At 41.8% G+C, this 21,143-nt stretch overlaps 2 protein-coding genes across 5 annotated transcripts in view; one reads left to right on the top strand and one right to left on the bottom strand.

Moving 5' to 3' along the window:
- Window positions 1–21,143, top strand: part of LOC109432921 (uncharacterized) — a 527,049-nt gene that overhangs the window by 426,689 nt on the left and 79,217 nt on the right. For all 3 annotated transcript variants that reach the window (XM_062845149.1, XM_062845151.1, XM_062845150.1), the window contains one exon: window positions 11,040–11,282. In XM_062845149.1, coding sequence (XP_062701133.1) covers window positions 11,040–11,282 — 243 coding nt within the window. The remainder of the gene's footprint in view (window positions 1–11,039; window positions 11,283–21,143) is intronic.
- LOC115270386 (uncharacterized) lies at window positions 5,551–8,057 on the bottom strand. Of its 2 annotated transcripts, XR_009996390.1 has the most exons (3): window positions 6,830–8,042; window positions 6,313–6,695; window positions 5,551–6,252 (listed from the first exon to the last, which is right to left on the bottom strand). XR_009996390.1 is itself a non-coding variant. In XM_062846216.1 (2 exons), the coding sequence occupies exons 1-2, from the start codon at window positions 7,148–7,150 to the stop codon at window positions 6,567–6,569; spliced, it is 450 nt and encodes a 149-aa protein (XP_062702200.1). In that variant the 5' UTR covers window positions 7,151–8,057; the 3' UTR covers window positions 6,262–6,566. The 2 variants fall into 2 exon arrangements, 1 of the variants encoding a protein (XP_062702200.1); XM_062846216.1 differs by lacking the exon at window positions 5,551–6,252 and having other exon boundaries at window positions 6,262–6,695; window positions 6,830–8,057.

The raw sequence follows: 21,143 nt of genomic DNA, 5'->3' as shown, positions 1-21,143 counted from the left end.
TTCCCCGGCTGTTGAGCCCGGCTCGTCGCATCACACCTTCCAGAGCGATGTTGAAGAATAGGCATGAGAGTCCGTCACCTTGTCGCAGTCCCCGGCGAGATTCGAATGAACTGGATATTTCACCCGAAACCCTTACGCAGTTTTGCACACCATCCATCGTTGCTTTAATCAGTCTAGTCAGCTTCCCAGGAAAGCCGGTTTCGTTCATGATTCTCCATAGCTCTGCGCGGTTGATACTGTCGTATGCCGCTTTGAAGTCGATGAACAGGTGATGCGTTGGGACCTGGTACATATTCACGGCATTTCTGGAGGATTTGCCGTACGGTAACGATCTGGTCCGTTTATGACCGGCCGTCGATGAAGCCGGCTTGATAACTTCCCACGAACTCATTTGTTTTAGGTGACAGACGACGGAAGATGATCTGGGATAGCACTTTGTTGGCAGCATTCAAAATAGTGATCGCCCTGAAGTTCTCACATTCCAAATGGTCGCCTTTCTTGTGAATGGGGCAGATTACCCTTTCCTTCCACTCCTCCGGTAGCTGTTCGGTTTCCCAGATCCTGATTATCAGCTGATGCAGACAGGTGGCCATTTTTTCTGGGCCCATCTTGATGAGTTCAGCTGCGATACCATCCTTACCAGCTGGTGAATGGCATCCTTAACTTCCCTCAGCGTGGGAGTTGGATCATTTCCGTCCTCCGCTGCACTGGCGTCGTCGTTTCTTCCGTTGCCATGGGCTCCCGTGCCTACGTTCTCCACGCCGTCCAGGTGCTGATCCAAGTGCTGCTTCCACCTTTCGATCACCTCACGTCCGTCCGTCAAGAGGCCTCCGTCTTTATCCCTGCATATTTCGGCTCGCGGCACGAAGCCGTTGCGGGATGCGTTGAGCTTCTGATAGAACTTCCGTGTTTCTTGGAAACGGCACAGCAGTTCCATTTCTTCACACTCCGCTTCTTCCAGGCGGCGCTTTTTTCTCTCGAAAGAGGCGGGTCTGCTGTGTCCGCTTCTGTTTATAGCGTTCCACGTTCTGTCGGGTCCCTTGTTGCAGCATTACCGCCCTCGCTGCCTTCTTCTCCTCCAAAACCGTTCTGCACTCTTCGTCGAACCATTCGTTCCGTCAATTCCGTTCCACGTACCCGATGGTGCTCTCGGCTGCGTCGTTGATGGCTGCTTTCACTGTACTCCAGCAGTCCTCTAGAGGGGCCACATCGAGCACACCCTCGTCCGGCAACGCTGCCTCGAGATTATGCGCGTATGCGGTGGCGATATCCGGTTGCTTCAGTCGCTCTAGATTATACCGTGGCGGTCGCCGGTACCATACATTGTTGATGACGGAGAGTTTTGGACGCAGTTTGACCATCACCAGATAGTGCTCGGAGTCGATGTTGGCGCCACGATAGGTCCTGACGTCGATAATGTCAGAGAAGTGCCGTCCGTCAATCAGAACGTAGTCGATTTTAGATTCCGTCTGCTGTGGTGATCTCCAGGTGTGACGATAAGGGAGGCTGTGTTGGAAAAAGGTGCTACGTATGGCCATATTTTTGGAGGCGGCGAAATCAATGAGTCGTAGGCCGTTTTCGTTCGTGGGCGCTGAACTTACCAATCGTCGATCCGAATTCCTCCTCCTGGCCTACCTGAGCGTTTAAATCTCTTATGATGATCTTGACGTCGTGGTTTGGGCAGCGATCGTACTCGCGTTCGAGATGCATATAAAATGCGTCCTTGTCATCATCAATGCTTCCGGAGTGTGGGCTGTGCTCGTTTATTATGCTGAAGTTGAAGAACCGGCCCTTGTAAATAATGTTTTCCACAAATTTCCAGCCGGGATGACATCATAGCGTACATGAAACTGCCTTAAATTTCACGATACGTCTCTTCTAAATATGGATTCTTCTTTAGTACGGATACGCTAAAGCGTTTTCTTCGTCGGCGTTCTGGTTGGGTGACCAATTTGCATTCAGAATTTCTTCAAAATCTTGTCGATACTTGCCTGTTGTGACCAGAGCGTTAATGATTAATCATAAATTTAATCATGATTAATGATTAATGATTAAGATTAATCAAAAATCATTAATTATAATCACTAAAAAATTTTATTTATTCATTAATCATTAATCTTAATCACACTGATTTCGCAATTTAATCATTAATCAGTAATCATAATCATAAGGAAAAAGAATTAATCAATCATTAATCATTCATTACCAAAAATGATTCACCATATAAAATATATGATCCAACTTAAATTGGTTCAAATGCTGTTCTAAGTGGGATTCTTTTTTCAAAAATCTCCCAGACAAAGAAACTTTTACTTTTGAAACTTCAAAAATATTGTTAACAGCACAAAACCTTTTAATCATTTCCAGTTTTTATGATTGATTAATCATGATTAATCATGATTTTTAATCAATGAGCCGTTTTTAATCAATAATCATAATCAATAATCACAGATAAAACCAATTTTAATCATTAATCATAATCTTTAATCATCCAAAAAATCAAATTAATCATTAATCATAGTCAATAATCATCGAAATTAGAATTTTAATCATCAATGATTAATCATGATTAAAAATTTGGTTAATCATGAACGCTCTGGTTGTGACATGTCACCCGACTCCCTGTCATATTGGATTTTCATTCCAAGGAAGTTTTCCAACCGACCGCAAGCCGTAATTTTGAAAAACTGAGACACTTTCTTCCTAACAGCTTCCACCGTCTTTGGTCGTACTCCCATATCGTCGACGTGTCTGATAATAAAGACGTCATCGTTCCTCTCTCGTCGACGTCGGTGTTGTACAAGCAGTAATCATGTTGCGATCTTCTGAATCAGAGCTTCAAGTATACTTGGTTAAACTTCTCATTCCAACAATTTGGAACCTGTTTCAATTCGTATAAACTTCTTCAGCTTCTGCTTCGGCACCATCAGGTATGGCCATGTAGAGATCCTCTCCAAGATCGCCATGTAAGAAAGCCGTGTTCACATCCATCTGATGTTGTTAGTCCTCTCTGCAACGCAACAGCTACAGGGGATCGGCAAAATGATCGTGATAGGCAAAACTTTCACTTTTCAAAAAATGGTCAATCAGCTGTAACTTTTCGATAAGTGCATCAAAAGTTGGTCAACTAGTCTAACATTTTTTGAAACGTAAAAATTTAGCCAGTCCCGATCATTTTGTCTAACTCTCGTGCGTGTAGCTTTCGTGAAATCGAGGCCTGCTTTTTAGAGAAACACTTCTCGAGCATAAATGAAAAACCTTAGAAATGCCATACGAAAAGCAACCTGTACTAAAGCCTGTATCCGCAATAATCGGGATACAGAAGTACGGCTGTATCTCTGTAATGAATCGGTAAAATTGGTCAAATAATTGACTGAGAACTCTTTGGTGTATGTTTATTATTTGTGCCAAATTTCATAAAAATCAATGCATTACTTTTAACTGTGGCCGAAAAAACAAACAGACGTGGATTTAAGCATTTTGTACAATCATGACCAATTTTCTTTCGCATAATAGATGGTTCTTTTACGCTACAGCTCTAAGCTCTGTGATGATAAACATGAAATTTCGTCAGCAGTTATGATACTCATAGAGACGATTTCTGGCAAAATTTCATCAACTTTGATCAATTAGTTTGAAAGCTACTGGTGCTGATAGGGGTGAGTGTTAGTGAAAATTTTTCATGCTTTTCATGTGCGATGTTTGCCTATACATATCTTTTGAATTTTTCTGCCAATTTTCATGAAATTTTCACAGAAGGTAGTTGTTTATTCTCCAGTTAGCCTAGTGGTTAAGGCTATGATCGCCAATCCGGAGACGGCGGGTTCGATTCCCGTTCCAGTCGGAAAACTTTTCTCGACTCCCTGGGCATAGCGTATCATTGTACTTGCCACACAATGTACAAATTCATGCAATGGCAGGCAAAGAAAGCCCTTCAATTTATAACTGTGGAAGTGCTCTAAGAACACTAAGTTGAAGAGAGGCAGGCCAAGTTCCAATGCGAACGTCGAGCCACAAAGAAGAAGAAGAAGAAGTTGTTTATTTGTATAATATACCTACAAAATTTGATGATTATTGGTATAATACTTTCAATAGTACAATCGAAACAATAAAGGGTGCTGACTACTTGCTGTCTGAGGGGCTAAAATCACGTTAAGTCCCAATACATATTTTGACTATAAAAATGTTTATAGTGCATCGATTTTTCTGAAATTTTGCCTATGCAATAGAAATAGATTGAGAGGTTTGTGTTTAAAATTTCAGCCATTTCTTTTGCCAAATTCAAAAGTTACAGCGTTGACATGCAAAACTAGGGGCTGTACAAAATTGAATGGCGCACATTCTACTCTTTCATTGCTACAACACTACTTTTACTGCACCGATTCACATGAAATTTTGTTGGTGAAATGAACACATCTTAAGATATTATTAGGCCGAATTTGAACAATTTTGATGTATCTATTGCAGAGTTACAGCTGTATTTCTGTGTCCCGATTATTGCGGATACAGGCTTTATAAGGACTAAAGTTGCAATTGCTTTGTTGTTCTACGAAATGTTGGAAAAACACCACAATAACAATTGGAAGTATTTGTGCAGAGTTTGATATTGATGTGGTATTCGTTGGTTTGCAGTGAAAATATCTGAAGAACAAGTTTTGATATTATATCATAGAGCTTTCAAACAAAAGTACAATTGAATAGCCAGACATGTTATTACTTTGTTATTCTATATCTACTGCATAACAAATACTGCACGTCAAATTTAAATAACAAAAAAATGTTATTTTCGAGGTGTTATTTGTACAAAGTTATGGTATTAATTTTTGTTATTTTGCCTCTTATTATTATCTGAAGAAGAGCATATCGAGGTACAATGGTATTTAGGATTAAAACCTTGATATGTTATTTAGTTATTATTCTTTTCTATTCGGGTTGCACCAAGCAAGCCTTATGCCTTACATGGTTTCCATTAACGTCCTCTTAATAGCGGTTGTAAAGGTTTCACTCGTTCACTTACTTATTTGGGGGTGATACACAAATTATGTCACGCAAAAACCGACCTTTTTCAACCCCCCCTCCCCCCTATTTCGCACTTTTTGTATAGGACCTCAATATTTTTTGTATGGATCGTCACGTTCTGCAAAACCCCCCTCCCCCTAAAAGCGTGACGTAATTTGTGCATGACCCCTTGTCTCTGCTACATTGGCTCCAATGTTGGCATCCTTCGCAGAGCTTCGCGTGGTCTTGGCATCCCCGACCAGTGAATAAGTCATCGATTTCGACCTGCGAGAGCTTTTTGATTCACAAATCCAGCAGAAGCCAACGTTTTGAATGTTCAATTCTATTCTTTCGTTTGACATTGCCTTTTATTTCCTGACCAGCCAGCGTCACATCGTTCTTGACCACATCGATAATGAATGGCTTCTTCAACTTTCGCATGAACTTTAGATGGCTTGCATCATTCACGAGACGATCACTGAAACCCGAGTAAACGCAAAAAATTAGTTCAACATTTACCATGAGCGCACCCGCCTTGTTACCAATAGCTGTATTGTCATTACCCTCCGGCATCTTAACACGACTCGAATCGCTCTCCACAACCCAGGCTGTAAGTCCCAAATCTACGCCGGTGTCAAGATCACCAAATCGCTTTTCCACACTTGCACGGTCGAAGTTTTATTTTTTTCCCCCGCGTGGCGGACCTGGACGGTGCCAGGGGTGGGAGTCGTCGGCAGCGTCAATCCGAATCGGGGCACTCGGCCCAATACCCACACAAGATGATCGGTTACATCTCCCCCGCGTGGCGGACCCGAACCAGGGTGCCAGGGGTGGGAGCTACCGAAAACACCACGCACAACCGAGACTTTTTGTCTATCTCAACAATCCCCCGCGTAGGCGGACCCAGACAAGGGTGCCAGGGGTGGGATCCCACCTTGAAAAACTCGTACAAGAGCACCAAGCCCACAAAAAATAGTTTTTCAGTCTCCCGCGTAGGCGGACCCGCACAAGGGTGCCAGGGGATGGACCGACAGAATACTCAACGAGGTGGGCACCCCCGAGGTGGAAGACCGGGGGGAGAGACCCACCCCAAACAACAAACAAAAAGTTACCCGACCCACATCTTGAAAGGACTCACCCAAATACTACCAGCGCGTGACTTCCGATCGACAGGGCATCATCTATCGGTTGTTCCATCACTGTCCGTCTTCCTCCATTTGCCCGTTATCATCCGGCCCTTTTAACATCCAGTACCTAAAACAAAAAAATGTTACACCAACAGTACAGCAGCGCTACCACACGGAGAGTACTTACCTGTGACCGCCGTTACAGCCCCTACTGTCTTCTGACAGGGACTGGCGGCCTCCGTGACGCAGGAGGGTACAGACCCCCTGGGCCACAATCAGCACCTCAGGAACGTCAAACGAAGGCAGCAGCCTCTGGTGGACCCGTCTCCAGGGTACCAGTGGCCGAAAAGTTGACGAAGCACGGCCACGTAGAAACCTCCTCCTACCCCACCGGGCGGCGGACCCGTCCATCCGGGGAGCCAGGGGTGTAAACACGTTCAATCACCATACTTCGGTTAATCGCTCCTTACATCCAACATTGTGGCCTCTCGCCCTTCTTCCCCGCATGGCGGACCCGTCCGTCCAGGATGCCAGGGGCGGGAGCACGCACCTGATCGCTGCGGTGTACTCCTGAAAACAAAACCAAAAAAAAGGAAAAAAAAGCCAGGTTAAAAACCAAAACTGTAAAGTCAATACAGAAGGGCACGCAAATAGGCGTGTCGCCCCCTCCAAGAACGACAAACCAATGCAGCACTACTACTTACCTCTACGAAGAAGGATGACCTTTTCCCCCGCGTGGCGGACCCGTCCCAGGGTGCCAGGGGTGGGAGTTGCCAGTCGCAAGTCTCTCTCTGGAACGTATCAGGCCCGGAACCTTCAAGATCCAAACGGCGGGGTGCCCCGCCTTTCTCCCCTGCGTGGCGGACCCGTCCCCAGGGTGCCAAGGGTGGGAGTTCCTCCAATGCTCCAGCGTCGTCTCCCCCGCGTGGCGGACCCGTTCCAGGGTGCCAGGGGTGGGAGCAGCGGGATTCAAGCAGTAGCGGGGCGGTTCGAGCGTCGTACAGTTTATTACCCAGTAAAACCATCCCACACACAACTTCGTCCTCCCGGGAGGCTCTTGGGCTCTGACGAAATCACTAGTCTTCGTCTCCCCGGGGAGCTCCGTGCAGCAACGATCGAAAACATCCCGTAAAGGCCTAAAGCCCGGTTGGCCGGAAGCCTTCTTCGTTCCCCCGAGGGACTCTACGGTACAACGCACGCAAACGCGAATAAACACTCCGTTAAGGCCTAGAGCCCGATTGGCCGGAAGCCTGTTTCGTTCCCCCGGGGGACTCTACGGCACAACGATAACGAACTTCTCGAACAAAAACGCGAAAACACCCCGTGAAGGCCTAGAGCCCGGTTGGCCGGAAGCCTCTTTTCGTTCCCCCGAGGGACTCTATGGCACAACGCACGCAAACACGAAAAACACACCGTAAAGGCCTAGAGCCCGAATGGCCGGAAGCCTATCTTCGTTCCCCCGGGGGACACTACGGAACTACGCTTGGGAACCATTTCACCCTCCCACCCAACACAAAAAGGCCACCGCATGGAAGCCAAAAAATCCCGAATCCGCCCCGCTACCTACTCTTCCGCACCTTCCTGGCCACAATTCGTAACTCGGAAATCGCTTTTCCACACCCGGTTACCCACGTCGGGTGCCAGGGGGAAGGCGGTCCGGTTCCCGAACAACAAATCAGGAATTATTCTCCGTAATTTTCTCCGCCGATGGTGATTAATTACCACCGGCGGCGTCGTCACCGCCACACAACACCAGCACAGAAGAAAAACAGACATGAGCCAAGCTGCTGCCTGTCGACGCGATGACAGACAAACGGAAGCAAAATCCAAACGTCAACGAACAGATGTGCCAACTTTTCTAGCATCTTTGCGACGGAGCTGCCACCTGGCGGCCGGTTACGCAAACCAAAAAACACGGAGAAACAAATATTTTCAAATTTGATTTAAAATGTTTTAAAACTTCAATGTTGTAAGATTGTAATTTGAATGTTTATTAGTTTTTGAGGAAAAGGCGAGACCCCACGGTTGGGCTCGAAAGGGGCCCCCTCTGGGCCATCCTTCCCCTAGCAGTAAGTACTGAAAAGGTCCCCTCCGGACCTTTTCTCAACTTGACAAGTGTAGAATTAGCTTCATGTTAAAATACACATTAATAAAAACAAAAAAAAAAAAAAAAAATGAGTTCGAAATTTGTTCATTGATTTCTCCAGAGATTTTTCTGAGATTTTTTTCCGAGATCTTATCAACGGTTCTCCGAGATTTGTTCTCTGAATCTTCCATTAATCGTTCTCGTGTTTCTTTAAGGGATAGTTTCTCGCGATCTTGTCATTCATTCCTTGCCAGTTATCCTAAAAAAAAGCCTCCTGAGATACATTCAGGGATTCTTCCAAGGATTCTTCCGCAGATTTCTCAAGGATTTTCTTCCGGAATTTATTTTGAGATACCATCGTTGATTTTCCGTGGAACTGCGCCGTTGATTCCTCCTGGAATACCTTGAGGGATTTCTCCTTGATGCATTATAGTTCCTCCAGAGACTCCTGTTGAGGTTATTTTTGTTTTGATTGTTCCCGAGATTCCTTCAGAAATTCCTCTTTTATTCTTTCAAAGATATCTCCGATATTTTTTTTTCGAGAATCGTCCCAAGTTTCTATCAGGGCTCCTGTAGGATTTCTCTTGGAATTCTCCCGTGATTTCTCCTACTAGTGTTATTTTCGGGATATATCCTGATACTGTATTCCTCCAGATAATATTCCTGGGATTCGTGTGGCGATTTTTGCGGGACAGGGAATGGTGTTGTGGAGAAAATTCGTCGATAATTTAGCGAGCCATGTGCCAAGTATAAAAATAAGCTACCAAAGACAGAAAAATGTTGAAAATTGATGCAATACAAGCATCATCTTTTATGCATACTCTCTTACGAAAAGATCCTGGAGCAATTCGAAATCGAACCCACATACTTCTACCACTATCTTACTGAATAAACAAGTTTGAATAAGATCAAATATGGATGGAAGCGTTAGAGCAAAACAAGAGATCTTTTAGAAATATGCAGCAGTAAGCCGTAATGTAATCTGCCAGTCCGTTTTATAGAGGGCTTCGTGGCCGTGCGGTTAGCGGCGTCAGTCGTCTAGGCGTTTCATAAGCCTCGAAGTGCGGGTTAGATTCCCGCTCCAGTCGGGGAAAACTTTTCGTCGAACGGAAAATTCTCCATTGGGCCACTGGGTGTTATGTGTGTTGTCCGTTGTCTCGTGTATGTATAATGTTCAGTCTGTGCAGCCTCTGGCTGAAGACGGTGTAGTGTCTTTTTTTATCATTCACTCGTTTAGAGTTGTCTTGTATCTATACGGATCACAAGGTAACGATTGCATGAAAGTTGTGCTTAAATTGAACTTGAGAAAATTATGGGATGTTGAGGATTTACATTCAAAATTTGTTGTGGAACTACAGCGTACACTTCCATTTTGTATGGAATCATGTTTATTAGGCCTGTCCACCTTTTCAAAAATGTTCTCTGATTCTCAAGTCCACCCCCATATTCTGATTGGCATCCTAAAAGAAGTAACTGGTCAAAATTTCAGCCAAATCCATTGAAATTAAAAGGTGCATCAAATCAATTTTGTGTATTTCGACTCTTTTTGAACTTCAAAAAATCATAACTACACCAAAACTTGCCAAAACTTTATTCTTACGGCAGAAATTGAAAGCTATATTTGTTTGCTACAACTTCTCCGAACAACGTGTGCCAAAAAAAATTAAGGAGACATGTGTAATTATCACATTTGTAATCAGAAAAACCTTTAAAAGTTGATGTTTTGATAGATTTCGTTCTGGAACACCCTAATAAACGTAATAACATTGTTTATTTTATTAAAACTTGACTGTTGAAAACACATATATGGTCTTTCCAAATATCAACGCGCTACAAAGGTAACAATTTGATGCTGAATAATCTTTTTTTTTTTAATTAATTAAAGCAGTCTTCATTTCAACAAAAGCTGAGCATAGGATGTACAATTCAGCCTTTATTCAGCCCTTAAACATCTAATTTTGGTGATTTTATCCAACCTTAAGCTGGTTAAATTTATTGAATGTGGTTAAAAACAAAAAAAAAAAACATTTTTTTAACTTATTTTCACCATTTGCGGCTGTCCCTTTCTAGAAAAGATGCTTTGAAGAATATATAAATTAATCTTTGGGAAAACTGGGAAATGAACTTGGAACTTCTGAATCATATTCACTCACCTTATCACCTACACCACACCCAAATGTATACATATTCTCGAAAACGAGAGCAATGCTTGTTGTATCTGAATACTAATCAAGAACATAAGTTGAACTAAAGCAGTATTGAGGCTGAAGAAGCCATGTGGACTCTGTGAAAACACTGTTTGGGTCAGCTGTCTAACATTATTTGATTAAAGGTTGAACAACAGAAGATTATTTCTGCATATTGGTGTAAGATTCAAAGCTGGTTACAGAGACGAATTCTAAAAGACTATTCAACTTTATATTCAGCTGTCTATGCATTGCTGATTAAAGTGGTTGAACAAGCAATACATCAGACTGTCATTGTATTCAGCCACTGCCACCATTAATCAGCCAATGTTCATCTAATACTCTCACTGTTAAGCATTCATTGATACTTGGGTAACCGCTTCGACAATACGGGCCCATGTTGCTTCGATACGTTGATGACTCTTTTGGCCACGAATTTTGCCCCACCACCTCAATGTGTGTCGTCTCATCAGAAAAAGCGAAATTAATTAAATCATTCACAGTGACTAACGTCGGTTTTTGCAATTCCTGTTTCTGTTTTTTCATGCAAATTCTTCCTTCTGACATCATCATCTGTCGGTTGTGCCACCATCTGCTACCACCACCCAATTCGTCCGGACAACATCGTCTACTGGACAACAGATGTGGATCTACTCGCTCGGTGTAACGCTGCAGAAAACTATTTCATCATTTTCGGTCAACTATCATCAGCATCAGCAGAAGCAGCACCAGCAGCAACTACGAAACGATGCCGATGGACGACGTAGTGCTGCCGGAACAGTAACGCCAACGGACGAAGACGGATTGACCGCGCTGGACCACGTGATCCTGGCCATGTGCGAAGCGAACCTGTACAAGCGGGCCAGTCTCATGTTTCTGCTGGATGTAAGTAGATGCCTTGCTGGTTATTTTTGTATCATGGTATAAGTGGAAGCTTGTTATGGGATTTTATTTTTTGTGGGAGAAATTTGTCTAGCCCGATTTAAGAGATGAATCAGGGCTGAAACATTTCCATTCAATGTTGTGTGAATATTTAAGCTTCAATAACTTCAGCTAGCGCTAGTCATTGGACCATCAATTCCATCAGACCAGGAAATTTGGTCGGAGATAAAACATTACCATCTGAAAGTAGACACCTCCTTTTATTTCCACACGTGATGCATTTGTTCTCTAAAAACTAGATACAGAGAAGGTTCTAATTGAATTATATTTCGCTCTAAACACAATTCTGGTTCAGCACCACTACTGGCAGCTGGGAGTTTGAACCAACGACCGTGGCGCTGGCTGTGACCGCAAAAACTATGTGTCAAAAGAAGTGATGGCATAACGAGAGGATGCGGGATTCTCCGGATTTTTTTTTTCGAGCAAGCTTTAGAATGTAGCGATACGAAGCGCACGAGAAGCGAAACACTTTGAAGCCAAAGAGGTGGGGGTCTGGTTAGTGTCTGAACTCGGAGAAAATGGGCGGAATAAATGCAGTTTGGGCAGCTTTTAGCTGCTCTCCAGCCCATTTTTCAATGGAAGCAACGAAGCTTGAAACAGTTATGTAGTTGTAGCTACCTATGGATCCTTTTAGAGAAAGGTTCTGGCGATTAAATTAGATTGAAAAATTATATCTTTTAGGTTCAGTTATGGCACTAAATTGTTTCAAAAGGTCTCTCAGTTTCTTCCATGTCACTGCAAAAATTGAGTTAAGTGGACTTGTTAACGAAGTGAAAAGAGTGAGTTGACGGTTGGATGGTTCAAAAGATGGATGTTGATCTATATCCTAGTGCACCACATACCCGATAAGCTTTTTCTTCTCTTTGGATCAACAACTTTACTAATAAAAGAAATAGCTGGTGTCCTGTACCAGTTTGTTAGAGAAAACCCTGGCGGAATCGATGGAGGAGCCCTTAGAAGAATTGCTGAAAGAATTCTTGGAAGTATCTTTGTTTTGAGGAATATTGAAACGGATCTCTAAAGAGTTCTAAAGAGTCTGAAGGATCTTTCACTGAATTCCTGTAGGATTCCTATGGAAATTCCTGGAATTTGATAGAATCTCCGGAGAAATTCATGGAAAAATCACTGAATCCATGGAGAAATTTTGAAAAAAAATCCTTCAAAATTTTCCCGGTAAAAATCTTGTAGGATTTCACGGAAAAAATCTGAGAAAAATCCCCTAAAAAATCATGAAGGAGGTTCTTAGAAAATTTCTGAAGGAATTACTCAGTGCATCCATGAGAAATAACCTTGGCAAGTATCAGGCATGCTGGCATATGCTGGAAGAATCCCCGGAGAAATTCTTGGAGAAATATGTGGTGGAATTCCTAGAGAAATCCCTGATGGAAATCCAGGAGGAATGCTTAGAGAAATCATTGGGATATTTGAAGGAATGCTTGGGGGATATCGTGCGAGAGACCCAGGAGGAGTCCCCCGAATCCTCTTGAAAATTCTCGAGTGAATAACTCCCTTTAGGAGTTTCTGTTAGAATCCTGAGAAAATCTTTCAAGGAGTTCCTGAAGCAGTCCATAAGGCTAGCCCTGGAGGAGTTCCTGGATATATCCCTGAACGATTTTTTAGAAGAATAACTGAACGACTCGCTGAAGGATTTCTTGTATTCGGGCTGGACCGCTTGAAAATTCTGCTCTTTGGATTTACACCATCAAACACATCATAAATTCGAAATCTTTTCATTTTATCGGTAAGAAGGATGTTGAAATATCCCAAACGTGATTTCGAACTGTCATAAAACTGCACCGTAGATCCGCACAGGCCGTTCAAAGTGAAATTCACTGGAGTGCTTTCACCCGTGTGAAAATCTCTTTGCGCGCTTCAGAAGAATTCCTAGAGAAATTCCAGAAGAATTCCTGGAGGAATCCCAGGAGAATTAATGGAGGAATTCCAGAAGAATTCCTGAAGGAAATCCAGAAGAATTCCTAGAGGAATTCCAGAATAATTCCTAGAGGAATTCCAGAAGAATTCCTAGAGGAATTCCAGAAGAATTCCTAGAGGAATTCCAGAAGAATTCCTAGATGAATTCCAGAAGAATTCCTAGAGGAATTCCAGAAGAATTCCTAGAAGAATTCCAGAAGAATTCCTAGAGGAATTCCAGAAGATTTCCTAGAGAAATTCTGTGAGAATTCCTAGAGGAATTTGAGAAGAATTCCTAGAGGAATTCTAGCAGAATTATTGGAGGAATTCCAGCAAAATTCCTAAAGGAATTCCAGAAGAATTCCTAGAGAAATTTCAGCAAGATTCCTAAAGTAATTCCAGAAGAATTCCTAAAGAAATTCCAGAAGAATGCCTAGAGGATTTCCAGAAGAATTCCTAAAGGAATTCCAGAAGAATTACCAGAGAAATTCCAGAAAAACTCCTAGAGGATTTCCAGAAGAATTCCTAGAGGAATTCCAGAAGAATTCCTTGAGGAATTCCAGAAGAATTCCCAGAGGAATTCCTGAAGAATTCCTAGAGGAATTCCAGGAGAGTTCCTAGAGCAATTCCAGAAAAATTCCCAGGGGGATTCCAGAAGAATTCCTAGAGGAATTCAAGAAGAATTACCAGAGAAATTCCAGAAAAACTCCTAGAGGAATTCCAGAAGAATTCCTAGAGGAATTCCAGAAGAATTCCTAGAGGAATTCCAGAAGAATTCCTAGAGGAAATCCAGAAGAATTCCTAGAGGAATTCCAGAAAAATTCCTAGAGGAATTACAGAAGAATTCCTAGAGGAATTACAGAAGAATTCCTAAAGGAATTCCAGAGGAATTCCTAGGGGAATTCCAGAAGAATTCCTAGAGCAATTCCAGAAGAATTACTAGAGCAATTCCAGAAGAATTCCTAGAGCAATTCCAGAAGAATTCCTAGAGCAATTCCAGAAGAATTCCTAGAGGAATTCCAGAAGAATTCCTAGAGGAATTCCAGAAGAATTCCTAGAGGAATTCGAGAAGAATTCCTAGAGGAATTCGAGAAGAATTCCTAGAGGAATTCGAGAAGAATTCCTAGAGGAATTCGAGAAGAATTCCTAGAGGAATTCTAGCAGAACTCCTAGAGGAATTCCAGAAGAATTCCTAGAGGAATTAAAGAAGAATTCCTAGAGGAATTCCAGAAGAATTCCTAGAGGGATTCCAGAAGAATCCCCAGAGGGATTCCAGATGAATTCCTAGAGGAATTCCAGAAGAATTCCCTTAAGAAATCCAGAAGAATTCCTAGAGGAATTCCAGAAGAATTCCTAGAGGAATTCGAGAAGAATTCCTAGAGGAATTCTAGCAGAATTCCTAGAGGAATTCCAGAAGAATTCCTAGAGGAATTCCATTAGATATCCTAGAGGAATTCCATAAGAATTCCAAGAGGAATTCCATATGAATTCCTAGAGAAATTCCATACGAATTCCTAGAGGAATTCCATAAGAATTCCTAGAGGAATTCCATTAGAATTCCTAGAGCAATTCCAGAAGAATTCCTAGAGCAATTCCAGAAGAATTCCTAGAGGAATTCCAGAAGAATTCCTAGAGGAATTCCAGAAGAATTCCTAGAGGAGTTCCAGAAGAATTCCTAGAGGAATTCCAGAAGAATTTCTAGAGGAAATCCCGGAGGAATTCCTTGAGGAATTCCCGGAGGATTTGCTAGAAAAATTCCAGACGAATCCCTAGAGAAATTCCAGTAAAATTCGTAAAGGAATTCCAAAAGAATCCCCATTGGAATTCCTGTAAGAACACATAGAGGAATTCCTGAAAGAATTCCTAGAAAAATTTCCAGATAAATTCCTGGAAGAATTCTTTAAGAATTCCTAGAGGAATTCCTGAAGAATTCCTAGAGGAATTCCTGAAGAATTCCTTGAGGAATACCTGGATAATTCCTAGAGGAATTCCTGGATAATTCCTAGAGGAATTCCAGAAGAATTCCTAGAGGAATTCCAATAGAATTCCTAGAGGAATTACAGAAGAATTACTAGGGAAATTCCAGAAGAATTTCTAGAGGAATTCCAGAAAAATTCCTAGAGGAATTCCTGAAGAATTCCTAGAGGAATTCCAGAAGAATTTCTAGAGGAATTCCAGAAGAATTCCTAGAGGAATTCCAGAAGAATTCCTAGAGGAATTCCAGAAGAATTCCTAGAGGAACTCCAGAAGAATTCCTAGAGGGATTCCAGAAGAATTTCCAGAGGGATTCCAGATGAATTCCTAGAGGAATTCCAGAAGAATTCCCTGAGGAAATCCAGAAGAATTCCTAGAGGAATTCCAGAAGAATTCCTAGAGAAATTCCAGAAGAATTCCTAAAGGAATTCCGGAAGAATTCCTAAAGGAATTCCGGAAGAATTCCTAGAGGAATTCCGGAAGAATTCCTGGGGGAATTCCAGAAGAATTCCTAGAGAAATTCCAGACGAATTCATAGAGGAATGCAAGGAGAATTCCTAGAGGAATTCCAGAAGAATTCCTGGAGGCATTCCAGAAGAATTCCTGGAAGAATTCCAGAAGAATTCCTGGAGGAATGTCAAAGGAATTCCTGGAGTAATTCCAGAAGAATTCCTGAAGAATTCCTGGAGGAATTCCAGAAGAATTCCTGGAGGAATTCCGGAAGAATTCCTGGAGGAATTCCGAAAAAAATCCGGGAGGAATTCCGGAAGAATTCCTGGAGGAAATCCAGAAGAAATCCTGGAGGAATTTCAGAGGAATTCCTGGAGAGATCCCAAAAGAATTCCTGGCGGAATTCCAGAGGAATTCCTGGAGGGATTCCACAAGAATTCCTTGAGGAATTCCTGAAAAAAATCCTGGAGGAATTCCAGAAGAATTCCTGGATAAATTCCAGAAGAATTCCTAAAGGAATTCCAGAAGAATTCCTAGAGGAATTCCAGAAGAATTCCTAGAGGAATTCCAGAAAAGTTCTTAGAGGATTTCTAGAAGAATTCATAGAGGAATTCCAGAAGAATTCCTTAAGGAATTCCAGAAGAATTCCTTGAGGAATTCCCGAAGAATTCCTTGAGGAATTCCAGAAGAATTCCTGGAGGAATTCCAGAAGAATTCCTGGAGGAATTCCAGAAGAATTCCTGGAGGAATTCCAGAAGAATTCCTGGAGGAATTCCAGAAGAATTCCTGGAGGAATTCCAGAAGAATTGCTTGAGGAATTCCTGAAAAAAAAATCCTGGAGGAATTCCAGAAGAATTCCTGAATAGATTCCAGAAGAATTCCTGAAGGAATTCCAGAAGAATACCTGAAGAAATTCCAGAAGAAATCATGGTGGAATTCCAGAAGAATTCCTAAATGAATTCCAGAAGAATTCCTAGGGAAATTCTAAAAGAACTCCTAGATGAATTCTAGAAGAATGCCTAGAGGAATACAGAAGAATTGCTAGAGGATTTCCAGAAGAATTCCTAGAGGAATTCCAGAAGAATTCCTAGAAAAATTCCAGAAGAATTCCTAGAGGAATTCCAGAAGAATTCCTAGAGGAATTCCAGGAGAATTCCTAGAGGAGTTCTAGAAGAACTCCTAGAGGAATTTCAGAAGAATTCCTGAAGGAATTCCAGAAGAATTCCAAGACGAATTCCAGGAGAATTCCTAGAGGAATTCCAGAAGAATTCCTAGAGGAATTCTATAAGAATCCCTAAAGGAATTCTAGAAGAATTCCTAGAGGAATTTTAGAAGAATTCCTAGAGGAATTTTAGAAGATTTCCTTGAGGAATTTTAAAAGAATTCCTAGAGGAATACTAGAAGAAATTGTACAGGAATACTAGAAGAATTTCTAGAGGAATTCTAGAAGAATTCCTAGAGAAATTCTAGAAGATTTCCAAGAGGAATTCTAGAAGAATTCCTAGAGGAATTTTAGAAGAATTCCTAGAGGAATTTTAGAAGAATTCCTTGACGAATTTTAGAAGAATTCCTTGAGGAATTTTAGAAGAATTCCTTGACGAATTTTAGAAGAATTCCTACAGGAATACTAGAAGAATTCGTACAGGATTACTAGAAGAATTCCTAGAGGAATTCTAGAAGAATTCACGAAGGAATTACAGAAGAATTCCTAGAGGAATAACAGAAGAATTCCTAGATGAATTCCAGCAGAATTCCTGGAGGAATTCCAGCAGAATTCCTAGAGAAATAACAGAAGAATTCCTAGAGAAATTTCAGAAGAATTCCTGAAGGAATTTCAGAAGAATTCCTATAGAAATTCCATAAGAATCCCAAGAGGAATTCCATAAGAATTCCTAGAGGAATTCCATAAGAATTCCCAGAGAAAATCCGTAAGAATTCCTAGAGGAATTCCATAAGAATTCCTAGAAGAATTCCATAAGAATTCCTAGAAGAATTCCATAAGAATTTCTAGAGGAATTCCGGAAGAATTCCTAGAGGAATTCCATAAGAATTCCTAGAGGAATTTCATATGAATTCCTAGATGAATTCCATATGAATTCCTAGGGGAATTTCATATGAATTCCTAGAGGAATTCCATATGAATTCCTAGAGGAATTCCGTAAGAACTCCTAGAGGAATTCCATAAGAATTCCTGGAGGAATTCCATAAGAATTAACAGAGGGATCCCATAAGAATTCCTAGAGAAATTCCACAAGAATTCTTAGATGAATTCCAGAAGAATTCCTAGAGGAATTCCAGAAGAATTCCTAGAGGAATTCCAGAAGAATTCCTAGAGGAATTTTCGGAGAAATCCTAAAGGAATTCCAGAGAAATACTTAGAGGAATTCCAGACGAATCCCTAGATAAATTCCAGTAGAAATCGTAGAGAAATTCAAAAAGAATTCCCATAGGAATTCCTGAAAGAACACCTTGAGGAATTCCTGAAACAATTCCCAAAAAAATTCCCAGAGAAATTCCTAGAGGAATTCCCAAAGGAATTCCTGGAGGAATTTCCGGAGGATTTCTTGGGGGCATTCATGGAGGAATTCCAGGAGGAATTTCCAGAAGATTTCCAAAACAGAAATCAACAGAGGAGTTTTTTTTTAAGAAATTCCCAGAGGAAATCCGGAGGAGAACTTACTAGGGTATTTTCCGGATAAATTTCCTGGAGCAACTCCAAGACAAATTCCCGAATGAATTCCTTGAAGAATTCCCGGAGGAACTTCTAGAGAAATTACCGAGGAAATTCCTGAAAGAATTCTCGAAATCCTAGAGAAAGCCCTGAAGGAATTCAAGAAAAATTCCCTAAGAAATTCCTAGAGAATTCATGGTGGAACTCCCGAAGGAATTCCTAGTGGAATTACGGGAGCAACTCCGAGGCAAATTACTGAAGGAATTTCTTAACGATTTCCCGGAGGAATTTGTAGAGAAATTCCCGAAGAAATACCTAGAGCAATAACTGAAGAAATTCATAGAGTAATTCCCGTAATTTTTTTTTAATCCAAGAATTTCGCAGGGATTGTAAGAGGACTTTCCGAATGAATTTTTGGAATAACTCTTGAAGGAATTTCTTTAGGAATTTCTAGAGAAATTTCTGGAGGGAGGAATTCTAAAAAGAATTCCGGTAGAAATTCCTGGAGGAACTATAAGCAGAGATTCTAGTTAAATTTTCGGAAGAATTCCTGGTGGAGTTCTAAGAGAAATTCCTAGTGGAATTCCCGGAGCAATTTCTTATGGAATTCCATTTCTAGTGGAATTCTCCGAGAAATTTCAAGACGACTTCCGGGAGAAATTCTGAGACCAAGTCTCGAGGGAATTCCTTGACGAATTCCCGGAGAAATGTGTAGGACATTTCCCGAAGGAATTTCTAAAGGAATGCCCGAAGAACTACCTAGAGAACTACTGAAGAATTCCAAGTAAAATTTCCGGATCAGTTCTTTCAGGAGTTCTGAGAGAAATTCCTAATGGAATTCCAGAAGGAATTCCAAGAGGATTTCCCTGAGGAATTCTTGGAGGTATTTCCACTAGGAATCCATCAAGGAATTCCACTAGGAATCCATCCAGGAATTCCACTAGGAATTTCTCCGGGAATTCAACTAGGAGTGCTTTCGGAAATTCCACTAAGGGTTCCTTCGGTAATTCCACTGGAAATTCCTCCAGGGTTCCTCTTGGAATTTCTCCGTCATTTCCTCTAGGAGTTCCGCTGGAAATTTCCCCGAGATTCCTCCGGGATTTTCTTCAGGACTTCCTCTAGGAATTCTGTGTAGAATTTTTCTCTCGAATTTTTCTAGGAATTTCTCCAGGAAGCTCCTCCAGGTATTCCTCAGGAAGTTCGACTAGGAATGCCTACGGGAATTTCTATAGGAATGCCTTCCGGAATTCCTTCGGGAATTCCTCTTAAAGTTCCTACGAGAATTTCTCTGGAAATTCCACTAGGAATTTCTCCGGGATACCTCCGGGATTTTCTTCAGGACTTCCTTTAGGAATTCTGTGTAGGATTTTTTTCTCGAATTTCTCTAGGAATTTCTCCAGGAAGTTCTCTACGAATCCCTAAATTTCCTTCGGAAAATCTTCTACGAATTCCTACGAAAGTTAACCTGCGAAGTCATCGTGGAATGCCTGTGGGAACTCATCCGGGAATTTCTGTAGGAATTCCCTTGAGAACTCCTCCGGGAATTCCTCCTTCCTATTGAAATTCCTGGAATGCTTCCTAGTGAACTTTCCGGTGAAATTCTCGTAAAATTCCTAGAGTAATTCCCGGAGTAATTTCTTCAGGAATTTCTGGAAGAATTCCCAGTGAAACTCCCGGAGGAATTCCTAAAGGATTTCCCGGTGGAAGTCCTAGAGGAATTCTTTGATAAGTCCCTGAACGAATACCCGGCGAAAATAATGGATGATTTACTTGAGGAATCTCCCGAGAAATTACTGGTGGAATCCCGCATAGAATTTTCTGCAGAAATTTATGGAAAAATCTCTTTACACATTCCAGGACGGATTCCAAACAGAATTCTTGATTATATTGATGAAAGAATGCATGGAAACCTGCTACAACTATTCGCGAATAATTTCCTGGAAAAATTCGAGTAGAAAAACGAAGAAGATTTTTTTGGAAAATATACGTCAAGAATTCCTTTAGGGAGTTTTGAAGGAATTTTCCGAATAATTCGTGGTAAGATTTCAGGAAGTACTTCTGGGAATTTTCTTGCAAAAGTCCTTAAGAAAAGTGTAGAGCCGAAATTTGTTTTAACTTGTACTTACTTGATACTTGATGGGCTACAACTCGTAGCGGGGAGTCTACGCCGAATGAAGCAATCGCCTCCACTGGTCCCGGTCCTGGGCCAATGGCTTCCACCGTATGTGCAGCCGCTTCCTGGTATGCTGTTCAATATGATTTTAGCTTGTCGTTCCTGCGGCAAACATGCTACGTGCCCAGCCCACCATAGCTTGCCGTGATTGATTCGCTTCCTGTATATGCTTGGTACAAGTCGTAGTTCATCCGACATTGTGCCGTCCTGTATTTTGTTCGCACCACTTAACGTGCAGTGATTTCAAAGGCTTTCCGATCAACTTCTCTCAGCGTCCACAATAGTATAGCCACTTTTCTCACCTCATTGAGTCGGTTACCGTGGACCCAGCCCATCGAAAAACACCAGGCGTCTCCATCCAAGTGCACTGGAATCATAAAAGCGTTCTCTGTTTCTCAGTGCGTGCTTAATACTTATAGGAAGGTTCCGTGCCACAGTTCCATTCCAGCAGCGCCTGCGGTATAAATGTCATAGCAACGCCAATATGCTTTATGTGAGCAATATGCTTCAACGGGAAAAAAGCATCGGGAAAAAGCAATAAAATCGCACAAATCCATCCGTTTGTCGAATGCAGCAGCACCATCACAACCGACCACAGTTTTGTTGGTGCGGTGTCAAACGAAGT

This window comes from Aedes albopictus, chromosome 1 (genome assembly GCF_035046485.1).
Source record: "Aedes albopictus strain Foshan chromosome 1, AalbF5, whole genome shotgun sequence".
In the NCBI taxonomy this organism is placed as follows: Eukaryota; Metazoa; Arthropoda; class Insecta; order Diptera; family Culicidae; genus Aedes; species Aedes albopictus.
The sequence above is the reverse complement of the archived record's forward strand: the minus strand, read 5'-3'. Positions and strand labels throughout refer to the sequence as shown.